Below are 22,383 nucleotides of genomic sequence, written 5' to 3'. Positions count from 1 at the left end.
TCCTAAAGCTGATTCTCTGAAGCAAAGAAAGGTGGGACAAGATTCCTCCACAACAGTCTTAAAGACTGATTAAATTGCACCAAAAACTGATATTAATTTACACATAGCAGCAGGAATGCTTTCCTAAATCTGACAGATTTCAGTGAGTTTCTTAGCTTCCTATGCATTTCCATGTCCTTTTTTCACTTGCCCTATAGTTATTTCCTGTCATTAAAATACGTTCAGTTCATTTGTGAACTAATTTATCTTTGACCTTTCTGTGTGTGTCGATTATGTCAGCTATTACTTCAAGGTATTTCTACTAAAAGTTGCTCTAAAAGGTCATAAGGTTTTTATAATTTTAACATACTTCTCTTAATTAGCTCCGTTTTCTGTTAGTTTTCTGTGAACATGATGTGTGCTGTTGTGTATCTCAGTGCTCTTATTTTAGGCTTGCTGAGAATCAGATCTTTTATCATTTTCTTATGTATTCAGTCTTTAAATCATAGGTTTCCTTCTTGTTGTATGTTAACATTTATACTCAATGTAAGAGCAGAGAAAAGTACTCCCATTTCCTCAGTGGACACATAATCCAAATAATTCTAATTTGCATTATGGAGGTAATGTGTCACTATCAGCTGAGCTTCCAGTTAAGTCTAAAACTGGAGCGCAGCCATGTATTTATTGGAAACTTAATACGAATCCGTCTTTTTTCACTCGTTTCTTTCCTCTTCCATCTTCCCGTAACTGCTTTGAAACAGTCGGCCTGAAAATGCGACATAAAAATAACTGGCATCTTCTCGTTTTCACTGCCAGTTTTAATTGATTTACCTTCGGAAATTTATGATTATGCGTGGGAGAAACCATAATAATATGTCCATCCGGAATGAGCATTGCATCTTCTGCCAACAAATAGACTGGCAGCAACCTGAAAGCTCTCTCACTCGCTCTTCTCTTCTCTCTGCCAGCATCTGCAGCACGGTCAGCTCAAGCACTTCTATCTGCTATGGCAGTAATCATTGCTGAACATTATGTCCATCTGGCATACAGGCAGCTCCTTAAACCGCATTGCAACATTACTCAGTGGTCACTTAATGAGAGCCAGACAGAGCAGCATTTCATTAGAGTTCAATCTAGAAAAAAATATCCAACTTGGAAGTGACTTGTTCATTCCTCTTTAGATCAATTACACCTCCAATCATGGCTGTCAAGTAACTGCATTTGAGGGCTTATAAATACACTATTCAATGATTTTGAACAAAATTAAGGCTTGTTTTTATGAGGTTGTAGCGTTAACTAAAAAGAGTAATGACTCAGCAGTGAATCTGAGATGCATTGTGGCGGGGCAGCAGTACGCACCAGTCACGCTTTGCCGAGTACCTTGGTTTTGGTTTGGAGATCTCAGTTTGGTACAACCAGAAAAAAATCTAGAAATACTTAATACTGGGTTTAGAAAAAAATGAACCTGAAAAACAAAGGAATAAAACAAATCTAACATTTACTCCAGATATTTGATTGACATTGATGATTTTGACAATAACCCTCAGCAATATGTAATGTATGTTACTGGTTTCTCAATTGGTGACTATGTAAAATCTTTTTTGACTTTTTTGTGGTTTTATGATGCAAAGCACTATGAACTGCTTTGTTGCTCAAATGTGATAAATAAACTTGATTGATTGATTTCTACTAACTTTGCCTGTTTCAGCTCCATTAGGAAAATAATTGTCTATTTCTACAAGTTCAGTTTTGTTGTTTTGTTCGTGTTACTTAACTGTAGTAATTTTGGTTATAACGTCCTGCATTGTATCATTGCCAGTCACTTCAGTATTGATGTTATTTTTTGACAGGCTTAGAAAGTGTCTTTATGTTTTCATTCTCAGTCGCGGCTCTCCTGGGTGAAAGCTGTGATGACTGTGATTCATTCTGTCACCTTAATGCATCAACTTGTGAATGTTTACTGTTATGATTCAGTATGTGTATATTTACCATTACACCCCAACTAAAAGCATAATTTGTCACGTTGAAAAACTATGCAAAAAAAAAAAAAAAAAAGTCATTTTCAGGGAACTGTCCTAATGCATTATGGAACAGAAATCTGAGAAATAAAAATGTAGAAGATGTAAAAGTGATGGCTCAATTTCCATGATTATTTTTATTATGAGTTTTAATTAAATCATCATATTTTTAAGGCTTTATTTCAGTATGAATTTTAATGATTAGGTACCCCAGCTTGTTCCATTTGAAAAGGCTGATGACTCAGCGATGAGAATCTGCTGATGTTTGGATCAACATTACTTCCACCTTTTACCTAGCTGCCCTGTAAACGGACCAAAACCGGCTAATTCTCCACCTGCAGCTGCGTCTTTGCAGTTTACACAGCTGTAATTATGAGCCCTGCAGAGGTGACATCATTCTCTGTGCTGAGTTTTTTTTTTTTTTTACCTTTCTTTCCCTTGAAGGTGTCTTATTAAGAGCTGTTAGTGGCAGTTCTGGTGAGCGTCTCTGGTGACTCTCTCCTGCACCTGCTTTCCCTGTTTAACATTCATGAATAGTTAACATTTGCAGCTTCTTGCTTCTGTGTCTCTTTGGGATCACCGCATACAAACAGTATGCAGTGATGGAAATGCATTTTTACTAGAGTAGAGCAAATAAAACTATTTTTTTTGTAGTGTCTATACTGCTCTTTTTTTACAAGTTGAAATGAATAGATTTTTTTTTGGCTTTTGACAGAGGAACAAGTTTTGTTGAGGTATTTCTTATAAGTGATCATAACATCCATTATTTCTTTTTCTGTTGTCTTGTGTTTTGTTTAATATTTTCAGTTATTAGCAACAAGCAAATCATCCCATTCACTTCAATGTGATGCAGTTATGCTTTTCTACAGTTTCTCAATTCGAAATACTTTATGAATTGACTATTGACATGCTATATGCACTATACTTTTTGAGTAAAAAATTAGCAAAAATTAAAGAACCATGCTAATGTGTTGGTAAAAACATTGTTAAAGGTTTAATAGAGGAGCCATGTTGTGATGACTTCCTCAAGTCAGAGTTTCAGAAAGAGCGGGAGTTTCTTAAAGAGACAGAGGCCCAGTTTCAATTAGCTGTAATTTGATGATTTTGCATTAACAACAGAAGGTAATATAGTTTCTTGCTTGTGCTATAAAATTATACTATGTGGCTGGGAAACACACAATACTGCCCCTGTAGCAGATTAACTTTCACCAGTCACTTTGCAGAGCCTTATTGAAATGAAAATGATAAAAAAAAAATGTCTAGATAATTAATAATTGTTTTACCTATGTGGTAACTTGGTGACCATGTGATGAATAAGATGGTCAACAAAAAGCATACAGAGAGGATTACAACTCAACCACTTGGAGTTGAAAAGTTAAAAGTGGGACATTAAAAGTCCATAAAGTTCACAATATCCCACTATTATAATTGTTTTTTTTTATGTCTATGGTAGATCCAAATCTCATTTGAAAGACTCATCAAGTTATTAAATTGTCTGTATGCTTTTGTTTTTCCAGTGGGTGGAGGTCCTGTCCGATTTCAAGCAAAGGGACACTGTTTGGGGCTTTGTACCAGGAGACGCCATCCATCCACTGGTCCTGCATCTCGGTGACTACAACCTGGACGGCTTCCCTGATGCGCTAGTGATCCTCCGCAACACCAGTGGCAGGTCAGAAGAGAAAACCTATCAGCGTTCCCAGTTTTCTGGTGAAATTTTTGATTTTAAGTGCAAACTAATTTGAACTTTGTGATGGTGAACGAAGGTCCATGCTTTATATGATTCTTTACAAATAGACAATGCCGTAAAAAAAAAGTCTATCAGCTTTGACATTAGCACTGATTTTGCTTTTTAGTTTTGTTTAACCATTTCAGATCATCAAAATAATTTTCACATATTTTCAGCTCATTTATTAAAGGGGGGGAAAAAACGATCCAAGAGACAGAAACAGTTTGACAACATGAAGTAGACAAAAAGTTCTAAAGACGCAACGCATGATGCCTCGATCTAAGAACTGAGAAAAACAGATGAGGAACCAAACCAAATTAAAAGTAGTTATCAGTCTGGATCTCGTTATATAACCATTTCTACTGCTTTGGAGTCATTTGAACCATTGTGAGAATCTTTATCCACAAATGGAGAAACTACTGACTAGTGAAACTTGAAGACTTGCAGGCTGTTGCCTTTGCCTTAAAATACTCCATTAAAAACTGCGATGGTGAATGAATGGCCATCAGTTTGTTTCCTTAAGCTTAAGCACACTTAGGTTATCTAACAGTTAGTCAGAAAAATGAAGGTTTGGTGTGGCTTAGTCAAAGTGCAAAGTGAGATGCTGTTTTGATCTTCATGCTTTAAAATCCTAAAACCGCATGCGGGGTCAGTGTGACCCTGCCAGACCATGCACAGGGTAAAAATTGTTTAAGGTGAAAGTTTTGTCCTCTACTTCTCATGATGATATAAAAAAAATGCAAAAAGAAAACCTAGAAAATTGAGTCTGGAAAGGTGGAATCTTGAAATTAAAAATCTGTAGGAACCCAGACAACATGTAGTTTTTCATTTAGGCCCAGGTCAGTTTGGAAAGCTTTCCACACAAATCCAAATCATCCTCATTTTGATGTACGTCATCTAATTCCTTATCATTTAAATTTGCCATGAAATATTTCACCCTTTGACAAGACAATTTTAGCTACTGCAAACTGGGAACACAAAACACCACGGATCAGAGCTTAATAAATCCAAATACATACTTAAGAAGCTTATGCAAATTATTAAGGCTTCCTCAAATTACAAATGTTTCTGTTTTTATTTTCACAAAAATCATCCAGTTTAGGCTAAACGTATTGCATTGATTACTATGAAATGAATGTACTCGACCCCAGTTCTTCTTCCTGTTAATTTTAGCATCTACTTTGGTTTTTACTTACAAGCAGAGTTGTCACATTGGTGCATTTGCAAACAAGCGATTTAATTCCACAGATTGCTTGGTGATCAAACCCCAATCTCAGACTTGGGAGCGAAAAGCAATTTCTCTCAATTTAATCTGAACAGAAAAGCAAGAAAACAGATACCTAAGGTGAACTTGTTCGCCGACTTTTCTCAGCATTACGCCCGATAAGCCGGCCCTTTAAAGAATTCCTGCGCCGCGTTCCGGTGCACGAGTGCCATGCGCGTCAGGAATGGGACGTATGTATTTGTTGAAGGACTTATGTGGATTATCTGTCCTCAGAGATGAAGATAAGATAGTTGCAGGGGTCAGAGCCGTGATTGTCCATGCATACTGATTTCCGTGTAAGAGAGAGAGTAATAGAGAGTGTGCCTGCTTGAGCTTATTACGCTAGAGATGGGATAGAGTTGAGCCGCAGCTAAAGACAAATACCTCTGAACCCCAGTTTCTAATGCAGGCACTATATAATCACCAGTAAGTCGTGTTGAGCTTAACTTTTTGTGTTTGAAGAGGAGTTCCATGTCACTCGCTCTTATCCTAGCAGCTATTGCCTCTCTATTTTTCTATTTCCTTTTGTCCAGTTGATTCTCATTTTAAGCCTGAGCTTTGAAATCTAGGAGTGTCTTCATTGCAAAGCTTTGAATGCAATCTTACTTCATCTATAGCATTGGATTTCACAACATCAACATTAAAAGAAAGGACAGGAGGTCTGTTTGTTGTACATACAGGAGTGAAGCTTTAGCACAGATTATTGTCTTAAAGCTGCAGTAGGTAGCTTTTATAAAAAAAAAAATGTTTTTTACATATTATAACTGGCCTGGCAGTATAATATGAGACCAATAATCTGTGAAAAAAATCCAGCTCTTTGTGGTCCTACTGCCATTTGCAGAAATATGCCGCTCTCAGTCAAAAACAACCAATCGGAGCCAGGAGGAGGATCTTAGCACTGTCAATAAAGCATGTGTACGAGCTGCTCTCAGCCTACATCTTGTTTTCTGCTGCACTACAGCTTTTTTCACACAGAGGACCCTGTTGTAAATGCTAATGCTAGTTAGCATGTCCACGAATGACGGCCTTCTCATAACTCTAAGTTGCTTCTCCATCTTTAGCACATTGAGCAGCGAGTACACATGGTTGATTGACAGTGCTGAGACCTTCCTCCTGGCTGTGATTGGTTGTTTCTGACCGGGAGCATTATACGTATTTCTACAAATGGAAATAGGAGCATTGAGAGGAAGTGGAGGTGCTTGACTTTTTTTTTTCTCAAATTGTTGCATTTTCACCATAGACAGTTTTAACAAATGAGTAAAAAATATATTTTATATAAAACGAACCTACTGCAGCTTTAAGATCCCCTAATCAGCATATTTTACAATGATGAATTTGATCTCTGTTTACATATTAATGTCACAAATTCTCATTTATTAGCCCTGCCCACAAACATGATGCACAAACCCATTAAAATTAGATAACTGATTATCAAATTTATTTTTGAACTGTCATAGCACATTGTTTGCTGTGTCCGAAAAATTTGCACGTTTAACCTGCTAGAAGGTTTTTGATTGAAAGCATTGGGAAGATGCTGTCAAAGAAATGCCACCACAATGCCCCCTGGTGTTCAGCACCTTGGGCCAGTTTCACTAAGAGCTAACAATAAAATGTACATGTAGCACTGTGCAGTTTGAGGCAAAATGTTGTCTTGGAAATGCATCAGAAAGTCGGCCATTTTGGGAGAATGGGCCAGACATTGGACTTTGCATGTGATGCTTGATACTGAAAGTTGTTTTTTGTTTTTTGGTTTTTTTATTTGGGTGTGTCTGTTGTTCTTTGCCATCATGGATTTTTTTTTCTTTTTTACAAATTAGACTTTGCATCAAATTAGATTTGAATACGTGTTGCTTTTTTTTTTTGAGGTTTTATTGGCTGTAGTGACCTTTAGTTGATAGTGAATTGACAGGAAAGTGGGTAATGAGAGAAGGGGGAAGACATGTGGCAAAGGTCACCAGGCCGGGAATCGAACCTGCGACGGCCACGTCGAGGACTAAGGCCTTAAGATGTGGGTTGTGCTTAACCTCGGCACCACCACAGTACACAGCGAGTTATGTGGGCATGGCAAAATATATTCACTTCACCCTATAGAGGACAATCAGCCCCATGTATATGTATAACGACATACACATGTTTGTTATGAAACATATACATGTTATCAAATTCAATATTTGTGGCAATACCCGATAGCAATAACAAAACTAAATGCAATCGAAAACAACCATTAATCATCATAAATGATGTATGTGAGAATGTGGCTGTTCTTATTTATTAGTTTTTTTGTTTGTTTGTTTTTTGGTTTTTTTTTACCAGTTATTTGTTAATTCTTACATTGTGTGTGAATTGTGAGACAGTTATTTTTTGTTTTTAAGCAGATTTATCTTATCTTATCTTATCTCATCTATCTTAATCTTGGCCGGAACTCAACACAAGATGTTCCTTTTGGATCAAAGAAGTTGTTTAGCCATATTTTCACTTGGCAACATGAAAATAAATCAGTTTAGGTGTGACGGCCATTTATGGCTACTTATCTCTGTAATGAGCACATAAACTGCAAACATCAACCTCTCCATCCAGCTCCTTTTATTGGCTGCATATATCTGAAGCCCCTTAAAACTCTTCCCATTCAGCAAGCTGCTGCTAACTTTAAGTGTCTTTTAAGATGCTTTCTGAATATGTCGATGTTCAGTAGGACAGGATGAAAGGATAAATTCTTGGACGAAGGCATATTCTGGATGTTTCCCCTCCAACTAAAAAACCCTGATATCAAGTCGTGTTTCACACTTTTCACTCACAACAACGACTGACTTTCACAAACGTAGAACGTTTATAGAGTTTCACCAGGTGATCTGATGTGTTTATTTTTTCTCCGCTGGGAAAATATCTGCTTTATTCTCACTTTGACTCTCATCATGCACTAAAGCTTTGCTCTGTCTTTGTTTTGTTTTTTTCCCTCTCCTTCTTTTTCTGCCAAGAGGCTTTCAGCTAACCAAATATTTGGACCACCCATAACTGATCTATTTTAAGCCCCTCTTCTTCGTCTTTGTTTCTCCGTCTTTCACTCCTCCACTACATTACAGCTTTCTCTTTATCCTTTCAATTAGTTATTTATAGCTTATTTCAGATAAAAGTCCTGCCAGTTCACTTCACCTCCCAGCAAAAAAATGAATACTGATTTAACTGTTCATAGCAGAAAAGCAGAGGGTGTGAGATGAAAGTAATCTACTGGAAACAATAGAACAATGAGCGGATGGACGCAGCGAGTGGAATAAATTAAACCAAAACTGAAATGTTGTCGAGGAGTGTGTAGGTCACCTTCTAGTGCTGCTCAGTTGGGTTTTTTCATAAAGTTTAAGTTTAAAAACTTAAACGTTTTTTGAGCTATGAAGAAATAAAACAACATTTTAAGGTTTTTTTTCCCCCTGTTAGTTGTAATACAGCTTATTTAAAGGTTTGACAGCATAGTGTTAATGTGTCAACCACCTGGGACAAAAGAAAATCAGCTCTAGAACAGTTTCTTGCCTTGTTACTTTCCGACATTAGGAATAAATAAATAAAAAAGCTAAAAAACAGTTTGGATTAAACAAGCTATCACTTAATTACAGTTGCATGGTGACAAAAAAAGAAACTAAATCTCACAAAGGAGAAAAACAGTCATTGAAGAATAAGCTAGAGTAAATAATGAATGGTCGTATTAATGTAATCCAAATGGCAAAAATGATGTTAAATGAGCTAATTTGATTAATTTGCGAAATAAAGTGTTTCAGTTGGGGCTTAATATAATTTTCTAAGTGTTTTTTTTCCCAGTTGAAATCAAATTAATATAAATTTTACACTTTTACTTAAGTAATATAGTCTAAACATTATATTACTTGTCTATCGAGAAGGAAAGAACATTTAGAATAAGGTTAATTTCAGACATCAGTTCAAAACCTTCAAACATCCTCAAAAATGTTCCACATTTTCAACAGGAATATAACATAAAGAAACACAATCAGCTTGTGAGATAAACCGAAAGTATTTCAAATGGCATGGCTCTATTTTTTGACATGAAAATAGACTTTTATCTTGTATTACGCCACCTATGGCGTGCTTGTAAAACCTTTGCACCGTCGCTTTCGATGTGTTAGGTTGGCTTTAGTGGCTTCGACCAAAAGTCAGTGATCCCCACTTTTTCCGCCATGAAACCAAAATCTGCAGAAACTGGCCTGAAAGAGTGAACTCCATGTCTTTTCAAAACCTGTGTAGACTGTGAAAGCGTTGAGAGTTTAACAAGCCTCATAGCAACTCTTGCACTGAGATTATATAACACACAGGTGGACTATATTTGGAAAGGATGATGACTTGTAAAGGCGCACTGGGTTTTATTTACAGTTTAAATCCAAGTCATTTTGGAAACCATGTAATCCTTTTCTTTCTTTGTCAAAATTATGAGCCACTTTGCGTTAGCGACTCACGGAAAATCCTAAAATATACAGAGATTTATGGTTGCAACATGAAAAAAATGCAAGAAGTCTCAGGGGATATGAATATTTTTTACAAGGAGGCACCAAACTAATAACAGTTTTTTTTTGTAAGGTAATAGATCACCTCTACATAGGAGACAGGTTCAGTGTCAGCGCTTCTGCAAAGGCTCATTAAGAGCGACAGGGCAGACTGAAGATGTGGGTGAATCTGTATATTCGTGTCAGTATCGATGTGTTTCAGCGAAAGCTCTATACGACTCGTGTCCTGAGGATCCGCGTTATATCCAGGTCACAGAACAGACGGTGACTCTCTCACGGCCTGTCTCGCTGTGTCTTGCACATGCAGGCAAACACGCTCAAACAGATGATCGTCACAACAAATAGTACATGGCTGGTGAGAGGAAGCCTTGTAGATGTTTCTGTTTGCAGAAAAACAAGCACTGTGGGACGCTGGGGACGAGTGAAGCGGCATAATGAAAGAGACATTGACACACACACTGAGAGGTAAAACGCTATAAAAGTAGATATTTTTTATTCTGCTTTTTCTCTTTTATGATTTTATCAGTTCGAGAATGTTTCACAAGATTTCTATTTATAAACCACAGTTTATGACTGTGTAAATGTTGTAGCGTGACCACTTAGTGGGCAGCTAGAGGCTAGAATTATAGAACCTATAATACATCCGGAACGCTGCTGCTCGCGTTTTCACTAAAACGCCAATTCTGAAGTCCTTACACTGGCTTTAAGGTTGCGTTCACACCAGCCATGTTTATTCTGCTTTAATCAAACTCCAGTTCATTTGCCTGGAAAGTCTGGTTCAATTGGGGAGGTGTGAATGAGCAATCGAACTCTGATGTGGACCAAAAAGGTGAAGTTTGGTCGGTCTAAAAACCTAGGTCTCGGATTGCAATGAACTCTGGTGTGGTTCAAAATGCATATGTGGATGCATGCGGACTACAGACTGCTCCAAAAACAGGAAGTGCCCAACAACACAGGGCATTCTGGGTCAATGTAACCAAAACAAATGTCTAGCTCTAGCGGGAGAAATGGCTCATCGTCTTCTGCCAAAGACAAATGAGAAATCCTATAACTGCTAAAATCTGACGGCACTCTATTTTGGTTTATATTTTGTGAAGAAGGAAGTTGCGCTCAGGTCTTCTTCAGTGATTTTTGTGTATATTCCTTCAGTGGTTCTTGGTGCAGTGCCACCACAGGCGAGGGGGGGAACAGGTTTCCCCAAATACTTCAGATCGTTTGACACAGTGCAGTGAGAATGAGAAACCACAGCAGCTGAAATTTGTAACAAATGTTGCAATTTTGGTTCCCAAACCGAGTCTACTGGACTATCAGCTGTGAAAAAAACCCAAAAATATTGTTAGTTTATAAATCACTGAATGAAATCAACCTAACAGAGCTACTCCAACATGCTGCCACCGTGAGCGGCGCAACAGATTATGGAAATAAATTAACAGTCAGAAATTGGGAAGAACATTTTTAAAGCATAACTTTTTCCATGTACTTTGTAAACGTCCATCATCATATTAAATAAGTGACAGCACTTAACAAAGAGAGTCAACCTCCTTTAATTTGAGCAGCAGACACACAAGCTCGTTAAATTAGCAGCAGCTCCCTATTCAGGAATATTCTCCAGAAAATTAAAAATACTCACTGTTAACTCCAGATACTTTTAGCTGGTAGCCATTACCTTCGTTACACCCATGAGTGAATGTGACAGAGCAGTGTTACCAGACAGGCAGAGGACAGCTGCATCATATTGCATGGGCTATGCAACCGTCTGCCTCTGTATTACCAACAAAACCCTTTGACAAGTGTCAAAGGTACGGCTGGAGTTTGACGTGTGATTGGACAGAAGTCTCTACCTGCTGCTGCTCCAGCGCTGTTGGGGAACATCGGTAAATATTACACTACATCAACTACAGGTCACGCTTAAACCGCTTGTGTGCATCTGTGTGTGTGTGAGATATACAATCGTATACGTCAGTCAGCAGCCCTCGTAGAATGGGATTATCCTCAGCTGCAATCGTGTGGTTTTTTTTTTCTTACTTCTCTGCATTGCACCACACACTGATTAAAAGCAGTTTGAAAGTCTGATCTGCCTCAAGTGACTTGGATATAATTACATGTTCGCATGTGTCTTACGTGCACGTCGGCTTATAACGCTCCAGCAAATGAAAACAACAGTCAGATCATCATCTGGACAGCTTTCAGCTTTTAAAGACCCAGAGTAGTTACGGTTTCATTACAATTTTTGATTAAAAAAGAAAACGTCAATGTTGGAAGAATAGTGAACAAGGACATGGATGGAGCTAAATACAAGGCAACAGTAGAAGGAAACTTGTTGGGGATTAAAGTTCGGACTGTAGGTTCATCTTTAGCAAGCATGTCAGCTACCCCCCAACATGCAGCTAACGCTACAACTTCAGCATCAGATCAAAGCAAATGCAATTCTTAGAGTGACCTGATTGAAGTCCAGATGTAAATCCTATTGAGAGTTAAAGATGGATGTTTACAGACACACTTCATCCAGTCAGACTGAACCTGAGCTATTTCCCAACGTAGAATAGAGGAGAAAAATACATATAGACTTGGTCCAAAATACGTTCTGTTGGGATTACATCTAACGGTGGTTCTATAAAGTATCTACTACAATTCACGGCACAAATTTCAGATTTCTTACTGATAAATTATGAAGCCATGTGATTTTCCTTCCACTTCGCCATTACGTTTGATTCCATCCAAAACAAGATAAAGTTTGTCTAAGTTTGTGGCTGGAACAGGCCATGATGCATGGCACCATATCTAGACGTTGAAGTTTTATGTTTTCCACTTTGTTGCCTGGTGTCAATATTAACTTGGCCTTAGAATCACAATGATAGTCGATGAACTAATTAGTATCAGCACAACATTGTTGGAATTAAATGTATTAAATATGCAATCAATGCAGTGCAATAACATAAATCCACAGTTAAGTTTCCACTTTACTGCAGTGTTTTCCCATTGGATTCAGGCCATGATAATGCAAAAACATTTTTATTATTATTATTATTTAGTATGGATTACAGTACATGTACAGTACATACATAACAGTCACATTAGTGAAAAGGGGGGATAAATTACTGCCACCATTCATTCATTCATTAACTGTAGGTTAATGAATGAACACAGTGTGTGTAAGCAGTGATGGTGAACTGAATGACATAACACTGACACCATCATCAGCATGTAAAGAATTCAGAATAACAAGGTAATAAACAGGTAATAGTGATGATAATAATAAATCCGTATATTACCAGGTAAACATAAACATGCAATGGATCAATTAATGCTGTTAAAAATTATTACATAGGATGAGAAAGGAAGAATAATGCAGAAGAGATTAGAACGAAAACTTGAGAGACAACAGGAATTGCTTGTGTTTAACTGTGATCAGTTAATAAATGAAAGTATATTTTATATTGTGAAGCGCCTGCCAAATCATCTAATCTAATCTAATGTTTCAGAAAAAAAGACAGAAAATTGACAAATCTTTTCTTTCTATATTAATTTTTGGTATCTTCATTTCTGTCTGTTCAGAATAATTATTTGTCCAAGTGTACATATTTATGCAGATGGTGCATAGATGTACTTTATGTAACTGTGACCATGAGTTTTAACCACAAGTAGAGCAAAGTGTGCTGCTGGTAATAGGTACAGATGTTCAGAGCTGCTGAAATGTGATGTTTTGGGTTTTTTTTTTTTAAACAAACCCCCCAAAAAAGGCTGATACCACAGATGAGCTCTTAATTGGCTTGGATCCTCTTTTATTCTACAATCAGCTCAGATTAAATTTAAAAAAAAATAATTTGTAACCAAATGGGAGTCATATTTTCTCGCTCGTCCATAAAATGGTGCTTTTAAAGGTTGACCTAATGTGCTTTTTGGGTCGTAATGCTTCAGTTTCACCGACGCCGTTTGTTTTTGAAGCAGAGCCGTTTTCATTATTAACAGAGTTTAAGGACAGAAGAACTGGTTCCACAACACATTATTTCAGCTTAGTGGAAAAATGTGAAAAACCCATAATTGATTCAATAATAATAATAATTAAAAAAAACATAGTTAATTTGGCTTCTTTGCTCAAAATATTTCTTACCAAGCAACACAATGTGTGAAAACTATTGGTTTAGGTTAGGGATGCACAATATTGGATTTTTGGTCGATATCCAATTTGCCAATACACTAAAACCCATTTGGCCGATAACCGATACCAATACCGATAATTTTTTTCCTATACCTACTTATTGAAACTATATGACTTTCTCTACTGTGGATTAAAATACTGCATTATATTTTTCAATCTAGCCTGTTACCAAATGCTAATACTAAAAATGAGGCTGAAAATGATGCAACACTTTCAACTTGCTTTATGTTTATTGTCAAATTTATTCATGACATTTCCTCAACGACAACACAAAACAGTGCAAATTTGAGGTTGTGCTGAGCTGCAGGCATCATTATCACTGGTTTGTCATATAAAAACAACACCTTTTATGTTGGTGAGTTATTTTGACAAAATGGCCGATATTAAATATTACAGCTAATATCAGTCGATACCAATACCATTCTGGTATACTCTTACTTCATATGAATCCAGATGTTTTATCTGAATTTTTTATTTTTTTTATTTTTATTTTTGTAGTGGACCCTTCATCCTGTCCTCTTTGCCTAACTTTCTCACTTCTGGTTACTGCTGCTTCCTCTTTGTGAATATTAAGCAAGCTGTCAAAGACTCCAGCTCCCAATTCCATTCAGATGTATCATTTTTCATTTATCCTAGAAATAACTCGTAAGTCCGTGTTCCTCTTGTACTTCCCCTGAACAGGTACAACCCATATCTGTCAAAAACAGTTCATAGGTTATCAATCCAATCCATCAACTACTTGACATATTTGCTAAGCAATCAGCTTTTGGACATTCATTTGCTTTTTACCCCCAATCTCCCCACTGTACAGGCAAACCTTAGTCTTCCAACAAAAGCTACCAGAGATGCTCCCTTTTCAAACAACCGCTGCCATTCAGCATAAACATAATGACTTTTTTTCTCACCCATTTACTTTAAAAACTAATTAAATCTTTCCTGTTAAGGCTTTAAAGGCCTCTTAGGAATTGAATGAAGGGGTCCGTGCATGCAAAAAGACAGAAGGGAAGACTGTTTTTATTTCATTATGTCGACAAGACAGATGTTGAATTGAAGAATGAAAACTGAGGTAAATAAAGCCTCACCTCGGATGTTACAATCACATATGCTCTGATGTGTTGCTGAATCAGTCATTCCATAACATTTATGCCTCCAACTAGAACATATTTAGAGTTAATATTCACTGACAATAAAAATAGAGGCTACATAGTCCTGCAATGTAATGTGTTAGGGTTTACAAAAAATGCAAATGTAGTCCTTACCAGTTTTAATATTGATTAAAAATAAAGTCCAACACCAACACATTACGTTGCATCATCTTTCGTTCAGCAGACTACAAGCCAACATTCCTAAATGGTGAGTGTAAACCCAAAATTCACCCTCACCGCTTCATAGGAATTGTAAGTGGGAACAGGGAGCCACTTATAAAATACACTAAGATACTGATAATCATAAGTGTGAGCAGCTCTACACAAGAATACATTTTAGTAATGTAAACGCAATGACGGAAAAGAAAGACAATCAGCAATAACTTCAATGTTTTAACCATCCCTAAAACCAACAAAGCTTCTAATTTGGACACGACTGTACGATAAATGGTTCGTGGAAAGTCTTGAATATGCTGAAAAATGTTTTCTTTCCCATCACAGTCCAGAGTTTCCTCCAGAAAACCCGCTAAGCCATTTATAAATTTTTTTCACTTCAATTATTTCATCTTAATTAAAGTGTTTAAAATTTATCCATGACTTGCCACTTTGTTGGCTGAGGGTTTTATGGTGTAGACTCGTAAAGACAGGCGGTTGTTACAGCTATTCGGTGAATAGAAAATTTTACTTGACCTCAGTCTCCCTATACTGACCCTACTATGTTGCCATTATGCTTCTTACTAAAGAGACTCTTTAACTCGTCTTTGCCATCACTGTTACTGGTGTGTATATATAAAAATAATAGTAAACAAGCAATGCTTAGTCTGGGGGGGCCACAAGTAAAGCCTGGTGACCCGCCAGGCTTATAATACACTGATGGAAACCCTGTTGTCCAACAAACCGACATGTTATGATGGGATTGTTTGATGTTCATATACCAATAACATTTGTTTTTCTTGGTAAACTCCAACTTTACCATGCTATTCCATGTAAACATTTCATTGTCTCTCCACATGAACATTTTAGAAGTAGCCTCTACTCTCAGACGTTAGACCATCAATATTTCTTCTTTCCTGGAGAGTTTCAGGTTACAGTATTTTATTAAAATCAGCTTATTGGTCTTCAGAATAGGAAGAACAGTGGGCACATAGCTACTGAAAAGTGAAACTTTTAAATTGGTTGCTTTTTCAAATCTATAGGTTTTAATTTTACCACACATATATATAAGGATTTCCACATGAAAGTGATGCGACTTGTATTGGAAATGGTCCAATACAAGTCAGGAAATAGGACAAAAACATGTCACGTGTTTCAAAAAAACAAACCTCGAGGAACAGTTTTTTTTATTTTATTCTTATTAATTTTGTTATTGAGGAGCTTTCTGATGATGTAAATGAACTAGGCTAAGTAGTGGAGTCAGACGGGAGCTATGTGGGCTGCTTTATACTTGGTTTACAGTTCGCATCCGCCCTGTTGGGAGTCCCTGCCGCTGCTTGGATGGCAGTTATAAATTGATTCACTTTTCCAGCCCATTGTTTCCATCCTTAACCTAATTCTCCATCCCTGTGTGCAATCAGTCTGCTCGTAGCTCACAGGCAACAAAATGAATGTTTTGTAAATACAACAAAAAGTGTTTTTGTTTTTTATATCAGACAACAAGCTGATAGTATCTTGCAGATTTGTCCCAGAGGCAAAAAATAAATACCATTGTAGGTTTTGAACATTAAGATACTGTGAAGTTGCCACTGAAATGGAAGCGGTGACACTTTCATGCTGCAAACAATGAAAGTTTAATTCCAACACTTCCTGTTTTTGGACTTCTACAGTTTACAAGTGAAATTATGCTTTTTTTCTGCATCAACATTGAAAGATTTTACTTGATTTTTGTACCAACAACAATTCTGTACCACAAAGTAAGCTTGGCTTTTTTTTTTTTTGAGGGCATTAAAGTATCCTTTAAATTCACTGGAGGTCACAGGCATGCACACAAATATGCTATTGATCCGTTGCCCTCAGGAAGAAAGCGCATCCTGTGGCCCCGGAGTGTTTGATGTGGAAATGGTCCAGTCCGGCTTTAAAAGAAGCCCCCCCACCCCTTCGTCATAAAAGGAAGGGTTTAAATGTCGCACCTTGCCCTCCGACAGGCTGCTCTACAAACGAACGTGCGTTCTGGTAGGAGTGTTAGCATCCCATGTAGCCCAGTATGCATGTAGCAGTGTGAGGTGTGATGAAGCTATTTCTGGAGTACAAAATGAGGTCACAGATGGAGACAGCTGAACTTAAGTGATTTCTGTTGTACCTCCCGATGCTACATGACAGCGTGTCACATGCACTGTACGCTCCGTGCAGCTGATTACTGGCGACGCCAAATCCCAGAGACCAGAACTGCTATTGTCCTGTACGATCCACCTTCAATTATCGTAGCTGTCTTTGCCGAGGTTCACGAATCAGTGCAGAGACGGGGAAAGCCTTGGAGAAATGTGGCACATCTGCACAGCCCACATTTAGACACATTTATGTGTAGAACTATTCAGGCTGTAGGTCAGACTCGGTGTCTGACAGTAACAGAATAATGTTAACTCCGCCTGACAAGCCTCCCTTCCTCAGTTAAAGGATACATCTAATCTGTTCTGTCTGTGCCTTAGCAGTAAACATGCTACACAAAATAACAAAACAAAACCAGTTTTGTTTGGGATGCGTGACATAAAGTAATAAAATATACAATGTCAAGGTTGAAAGACATCACCAATAACCTCAATGCTTAAAGCTGGAATAAGTAACTTTTATTAAAAATGTTTGTTTGTTGTTGTTTTTTTACATATTTCCTGAAACTATCAATATATTGTGACAATGTAACTTTAGAATCTATAAATAAAATTGCCTTTATCTGCCTTCTGGACAAATACAATGCTCAGTAAAAACCAACTAATCAAATTCTGGAAGAGTGTATTAGCATTGTAAATCACACTTGTGTATGCGCTGCACAGAGAAACAACTTACCCTTGCAGGTAAAATGGTTATCTGCCATCATCAGTGGCCAAGCTAAGTAGCTGAGCATTCACAGCCGGCTCCTGTGGAAAAGATGTTGCAGCCCTGCAACCCTTTCCTTGGATGGATGCATGGACAGACAGCATAGCATTCTCAGCTAGCATAGATAGCTAGACAACAATACAATACAAATAGTATCATTTAAAGGCTCTTTTACTTTCTCAGTTATAAATTATCCACTGACTTACTTTAATAAAACTACCGTAGGCTAATTAGAGTGAATGTGTGCAATACTATGCTTTTAGTGTAATTTAGAACTGAGAATGGTAGAAAACATGTAATGTGATATCAGAGATGTAAATTAATGTTTTGGATGTAACAACTTTTCAGTGTAAGCATTTCTATTTGATAACAGATGGATGATTTTTAAACTTAAGCAAAATAATAATAATAATAATAATAATAATAATAATAATAATAATAATAATAATAATAATAATAATAATAATGATAAATAGCGACTTTAATTGCTTAATTTTCTCCTTAAAATAAAATTTCTCTTCCATGAAATGTTTTAAATCGGTGGTGCCCAGTCAGTCCTTTAGGGTCGTCATCCTGCATGTTGTATTTTGTTTCCCTGGTTCAGCACAGCTGGATCTAATGATGGCTAACATCTGTTAAAGCCTGTTGAAGAGCTAATTCAACCATTTAAAGCTGCTGTGTTGGACCAGGGACATGTCTAATACCTGGAGGACTCTGACCCTTGAGGACCAGCTGAGCACACCTCTGCTTTCACTTACCTTGTGAATGTTCATTTTTCTCAACATGTCTTGTCTTTTTACTTTTAATGAATAAGTGCTTTACAGCAGCCAATTCCAGTTCGGCCTGTTAGTTGAATAAAGGCACTAGAGGTTTCAAAACAGTAACAAAACTAAATTAATAAATTTCTCACTCAAACCTTTCCAAGGATTTAAAATAAAAGTGCTTTTAATGAGAAACTATAGAAAGTGTCACAATGAACAGAATTTTCTACTTTTGTAATTAACACAGTGTTGCTCCTCCCCCACCTGTTGCTCTTAGCTGTTTAGCTGGAAGAAAGAAGACGTTGCTGTCTCTCACAAGACAAATTTGACTACTTAAAAAAACATTTTTGGTTGCAAAAACACAGACGGTAATGATCTAGATAAAAAAGCACTATCCATCACCTTGTTTTAAAGACTACAGTTAGTTAGTCAGCTGACTGCAGGTTGAGCCTGAGCAGATAGCTGACAGACTACCCAAAATCAGCCTGTTAAACTCCCAGTTACAGTGACTGCTCTGTATATGATTCACACTGACTATATCTACATTTGCATTTAAAATGTCGCAAAACTTTGTCAATATTCCGCTAATGTTGAAAAAACACAGTTTTGCAATTGAGGTGTTTGCATTAAATTAATCCAAATAAAATCACTGGTGAATATGTTTGTTCACACATTAAGTCATTTAAAGACACAATGACATGATTCTCCAACCACTTCCTGTCGCATTCATCATCGTGGTTTGGGCCAGAGGCCATGTCCTGTTGTGGATCATGTGACTCGTGGGATGTGGAAAATGTGTTTCCCTTGCAGATTTGCAAAATAAACCAATTTCAATACAGCCAACAAAAACATCTCATCCTTTTCTCAAAACTTTTTCTCAAAAAAAAAAGAGTTTTTTGAAATTGGTATGTTTCCATTAATCAGATTTACTTTGAAAATATCAAACTGCCCTATTAAATGGTCAACGGAAATGCAGCTACTAACATTTCAGTTACAATGCATTATATTTGTGCTTGACAGTAAAATATTTGGTCACTAACTGTTGTTTATATTCATCTTTGATCTAGATTTGTTAAGCAAGACTCTGAATCTCAGGAAGAGTAGTGAAGACATTATGATGACTGAAAATAGAGACTAGTAAGGAAAACTGTAGATAATTGCATCAGTCATTGCGGTACTGAATATTATCCAAATATTTTTCTAATTTTTTAGATCTATTAAGATCTTATGTTCAAATCTAACAGTGGTCATTTATAAGATCAATTTTAACTGTTGAAGGCAATGTTATATTATTTTCACATCAATAATAATTGAGTAGTTATGTATTATTTGAATAAAACCAGTGAGATCATGTCAAACAGTTTTGTTTTAAACCATGAGAAGCTCATCCTGACCTATGCCTGGTTTCCATTAAATGAGCTTTAGTTTTTCTGTAAGTGTATATAGACCCGTGTATCTGTGCACGTTTTCCATCTATCAGTATTCAGTCCAACATAGCAGCTGCCAAAAGCTTAGGAGGCTGTTGCTAGGCAATGCCATTTAAAATCCATCCTTCTCTGTATGTTGGAAGCAGGGTGGCTCTGTTTGTCTTCTGGGGTTGGAGCTAATACCACAGTGTAAGGTTGAGTAGCATGAGACATTTGCCTTGTTTGTTTTCTGCAGCCACTTTTCAAAAATGTTCAGTCTGGTTTGACCTCAGATCACTTGAAACAATTGAAACTAAGCAGCTTTCTAGGAACAAAACAAAGAGAGAGGACGTTTGCAATTTACATTTTCTAAAGAGGCATTCTGAAAAGATCACTCATCTCGCTTACGTTTTGAAGAGACCTGTGGTCAAGCCACTTAAGTGTACATCCTTTGTTGACTCTTAGAAAGTAGGTCCATCCATCATAAAGCAGGATTATCCATCATAAGCTGACAAAACAGATACCACATCTGTTGTTCTTTGCTTTTTTATTTTTCCAAGGCCCCCGTTGAGTTCATTGTGAGGTTAACTTGCTGTCTGTTGCTGCATCAGAAACTGGATAGAAGTCAGCAAAGTCAGTGTTTAAGACATAGATGTTACTGTATGCACAGCACAGATGGAGTTCTTAACTTGAATGCTTCGTTTCATACCCAAATTAAAGCACTTTTTCTCTCTGCCTGCCACCATTTTAGCAGTTGTAGAGACTCCCTGCGTTGGTTGATTGGAAAATCACCATAACCCGACTAATGATGTGGATTGCACTTCACATTTCATGTGTCTTATAGCTCTTTATTAGGAAAAGGGATACAGCAAGAATGGAGTCATATATTGATTTGCTTTACACGTCTTCATTTTCTGTTAATCGTTTTGTTTGTTAGGTGAATGTTGTCAAAAGAATACAAAACCATCGAATGCAGAGACTCCATAGCACCGTGATGAAGGGAGCATGAAGCCACGGAGAGATGACGTGACTAAAGGAGTCTGTGAGAGCAGGCGGACCATACAGAGCGGTGACGCTGCCAGAGAACAGTGTTTGACTTTGATTGTGACAACATGAGTCACCACTTCTGTTCCTCACCGCAGGGTCCGAGAATGAGAAACCACAACACCCCGGGGACCCAAAAATGTATCACTGTCCATCTGAGTGGACATGCCCTCGTCTTTCCTTCGGCCAGCTTTGAGCCACGACCCCTTCATCCTCCCTCTTCTTATCAAGTAATAGGTCGGTGATGGTAGAGCTACAGCGTTGGCTGATTTACATAGAGAAATTAATACTTGGTGACTGTAGCTCATCTGGGCCTTTGAGGGCAAAAAGGGCTGGTTAGGAAAATGTTTGTGTCCTCAATGGATTATTGTCTGACTGCGTGTGTCTGTTTCAGTGAGTAGTCATTTTGAAATCTGAAAGCGGTGGGTCTGATTCCAACTCCCTCTTGCCACAAGTCAGTGTAGTCTTGAGCAAGGCTTTCAAGCCAAAGTTGTCTACCAATTTGGGTATGTGCGTCTATGGCAGTGTGAATGGGTGAATGTACATGTTGTCACAACTCTTCAATATCTAGTCAGCCCTGCTTCTGTTTCTTTTTTTGGTCTTTTTTATTTCTCTCTGACTGCCGTTGTATGGTCGCATTTGCCTTGCACTCATTGCATTTCCTCTGCTATTGAGCAGGTGTCTATAGTGAAACGTATACCACTACACAGCAGGAATGACAGCAGCAGATACAGAAAGCATGCACTTCATCAATAAATGTAACACTGTTTTAAATCATGTGAAGGTCAGCTATCATCTGAGTTTTTAATGACCGCATTCAGAACAACTCCTATTTTTATATAGCATTTATAGTATTACTATATTAATACCCAACTCTGTTTCGAAGCAGTCGGAATTTACCATCAAGAGTTAGACGTTAGGTTTTCACCCAGGGAGTCTGAAAAGAGAGGTAAAGGACTCTTTTCCAAAGAACTGAATGACATTCTGTTAAAGAAACAGATAAGTATATTGAAAAGAAAATTTTCAAATACATTTTGACCATTCATAAAACTTATTCAAAGCCAGAAGGCATTCAGTTGAGTCCTTGGTCATGTGACTGAAGTAGAGCATAAAAGTAAAAATGGAAACTAATGTATTTTCCCTTGAGCTCGACTGTGTTGAAGTGGAGCTGGTGAAGGACAAAAAAAAACAAAAAAAAAAACAGAAGAAATTAGATGATGGGCTAGGGGGTGGCATCAAAAGCGAGGTAGTCAGATTTGTCCAGACATTCACCATGATCAAGTTTACTGATTAGTGAAAGCTGGAAAGTGCAAAGACAGGCAGGTAGTGGCCTCCTTGAACGCTTGAGG

At 37.4% G+C, this 22,383-nt stretch overlaps 1 protein-coding gene across 1 annotated transcript in view; it reads left to right on the top strand.

Annotated features, from left to right (window-relative positions):
* Window positions 1-22,383, top strand: part of itfg1 (integrin alpha FG-GAP repeat containing 1) — a 169,716-nt gene that overhangs the window by 63,809 nt on the left and 83,524 nt on the right. Inside the window, exon 10 of the mRNA XM_005802501.3 lies at window positions 3,515-3,666. Coding sequence (XP_005802558.1) covers window positions 3,515-3,666 — 152 coding nt within the window. The remainder of the gene's footprint in view (window positions 1-3,514; window positions 3,667-22,383) is intronic.

Source organism: Xiphophorus maculatus, chromosome 4 (assembly GCF_002775205.1).
Source record: "Xiphophorus maculatus strain JP 163 A chromosome 4, X_maculatus-5.0-male, whole genome shotgun sequence".
NCBI classification, from domain to species: domain Eukaryota; kingdom Metazoa; phylum Chordata; class Actinopteri; order Cyprinodontiformes; family Poeciliidae; genus Xiphophorus; species Xiphophorus maculatus.
The sequence above is the reverse complement of the archived record's forward strand: the minus strand, read 5'-3'. Positions and strand labels throughout refer to the sequence as shown.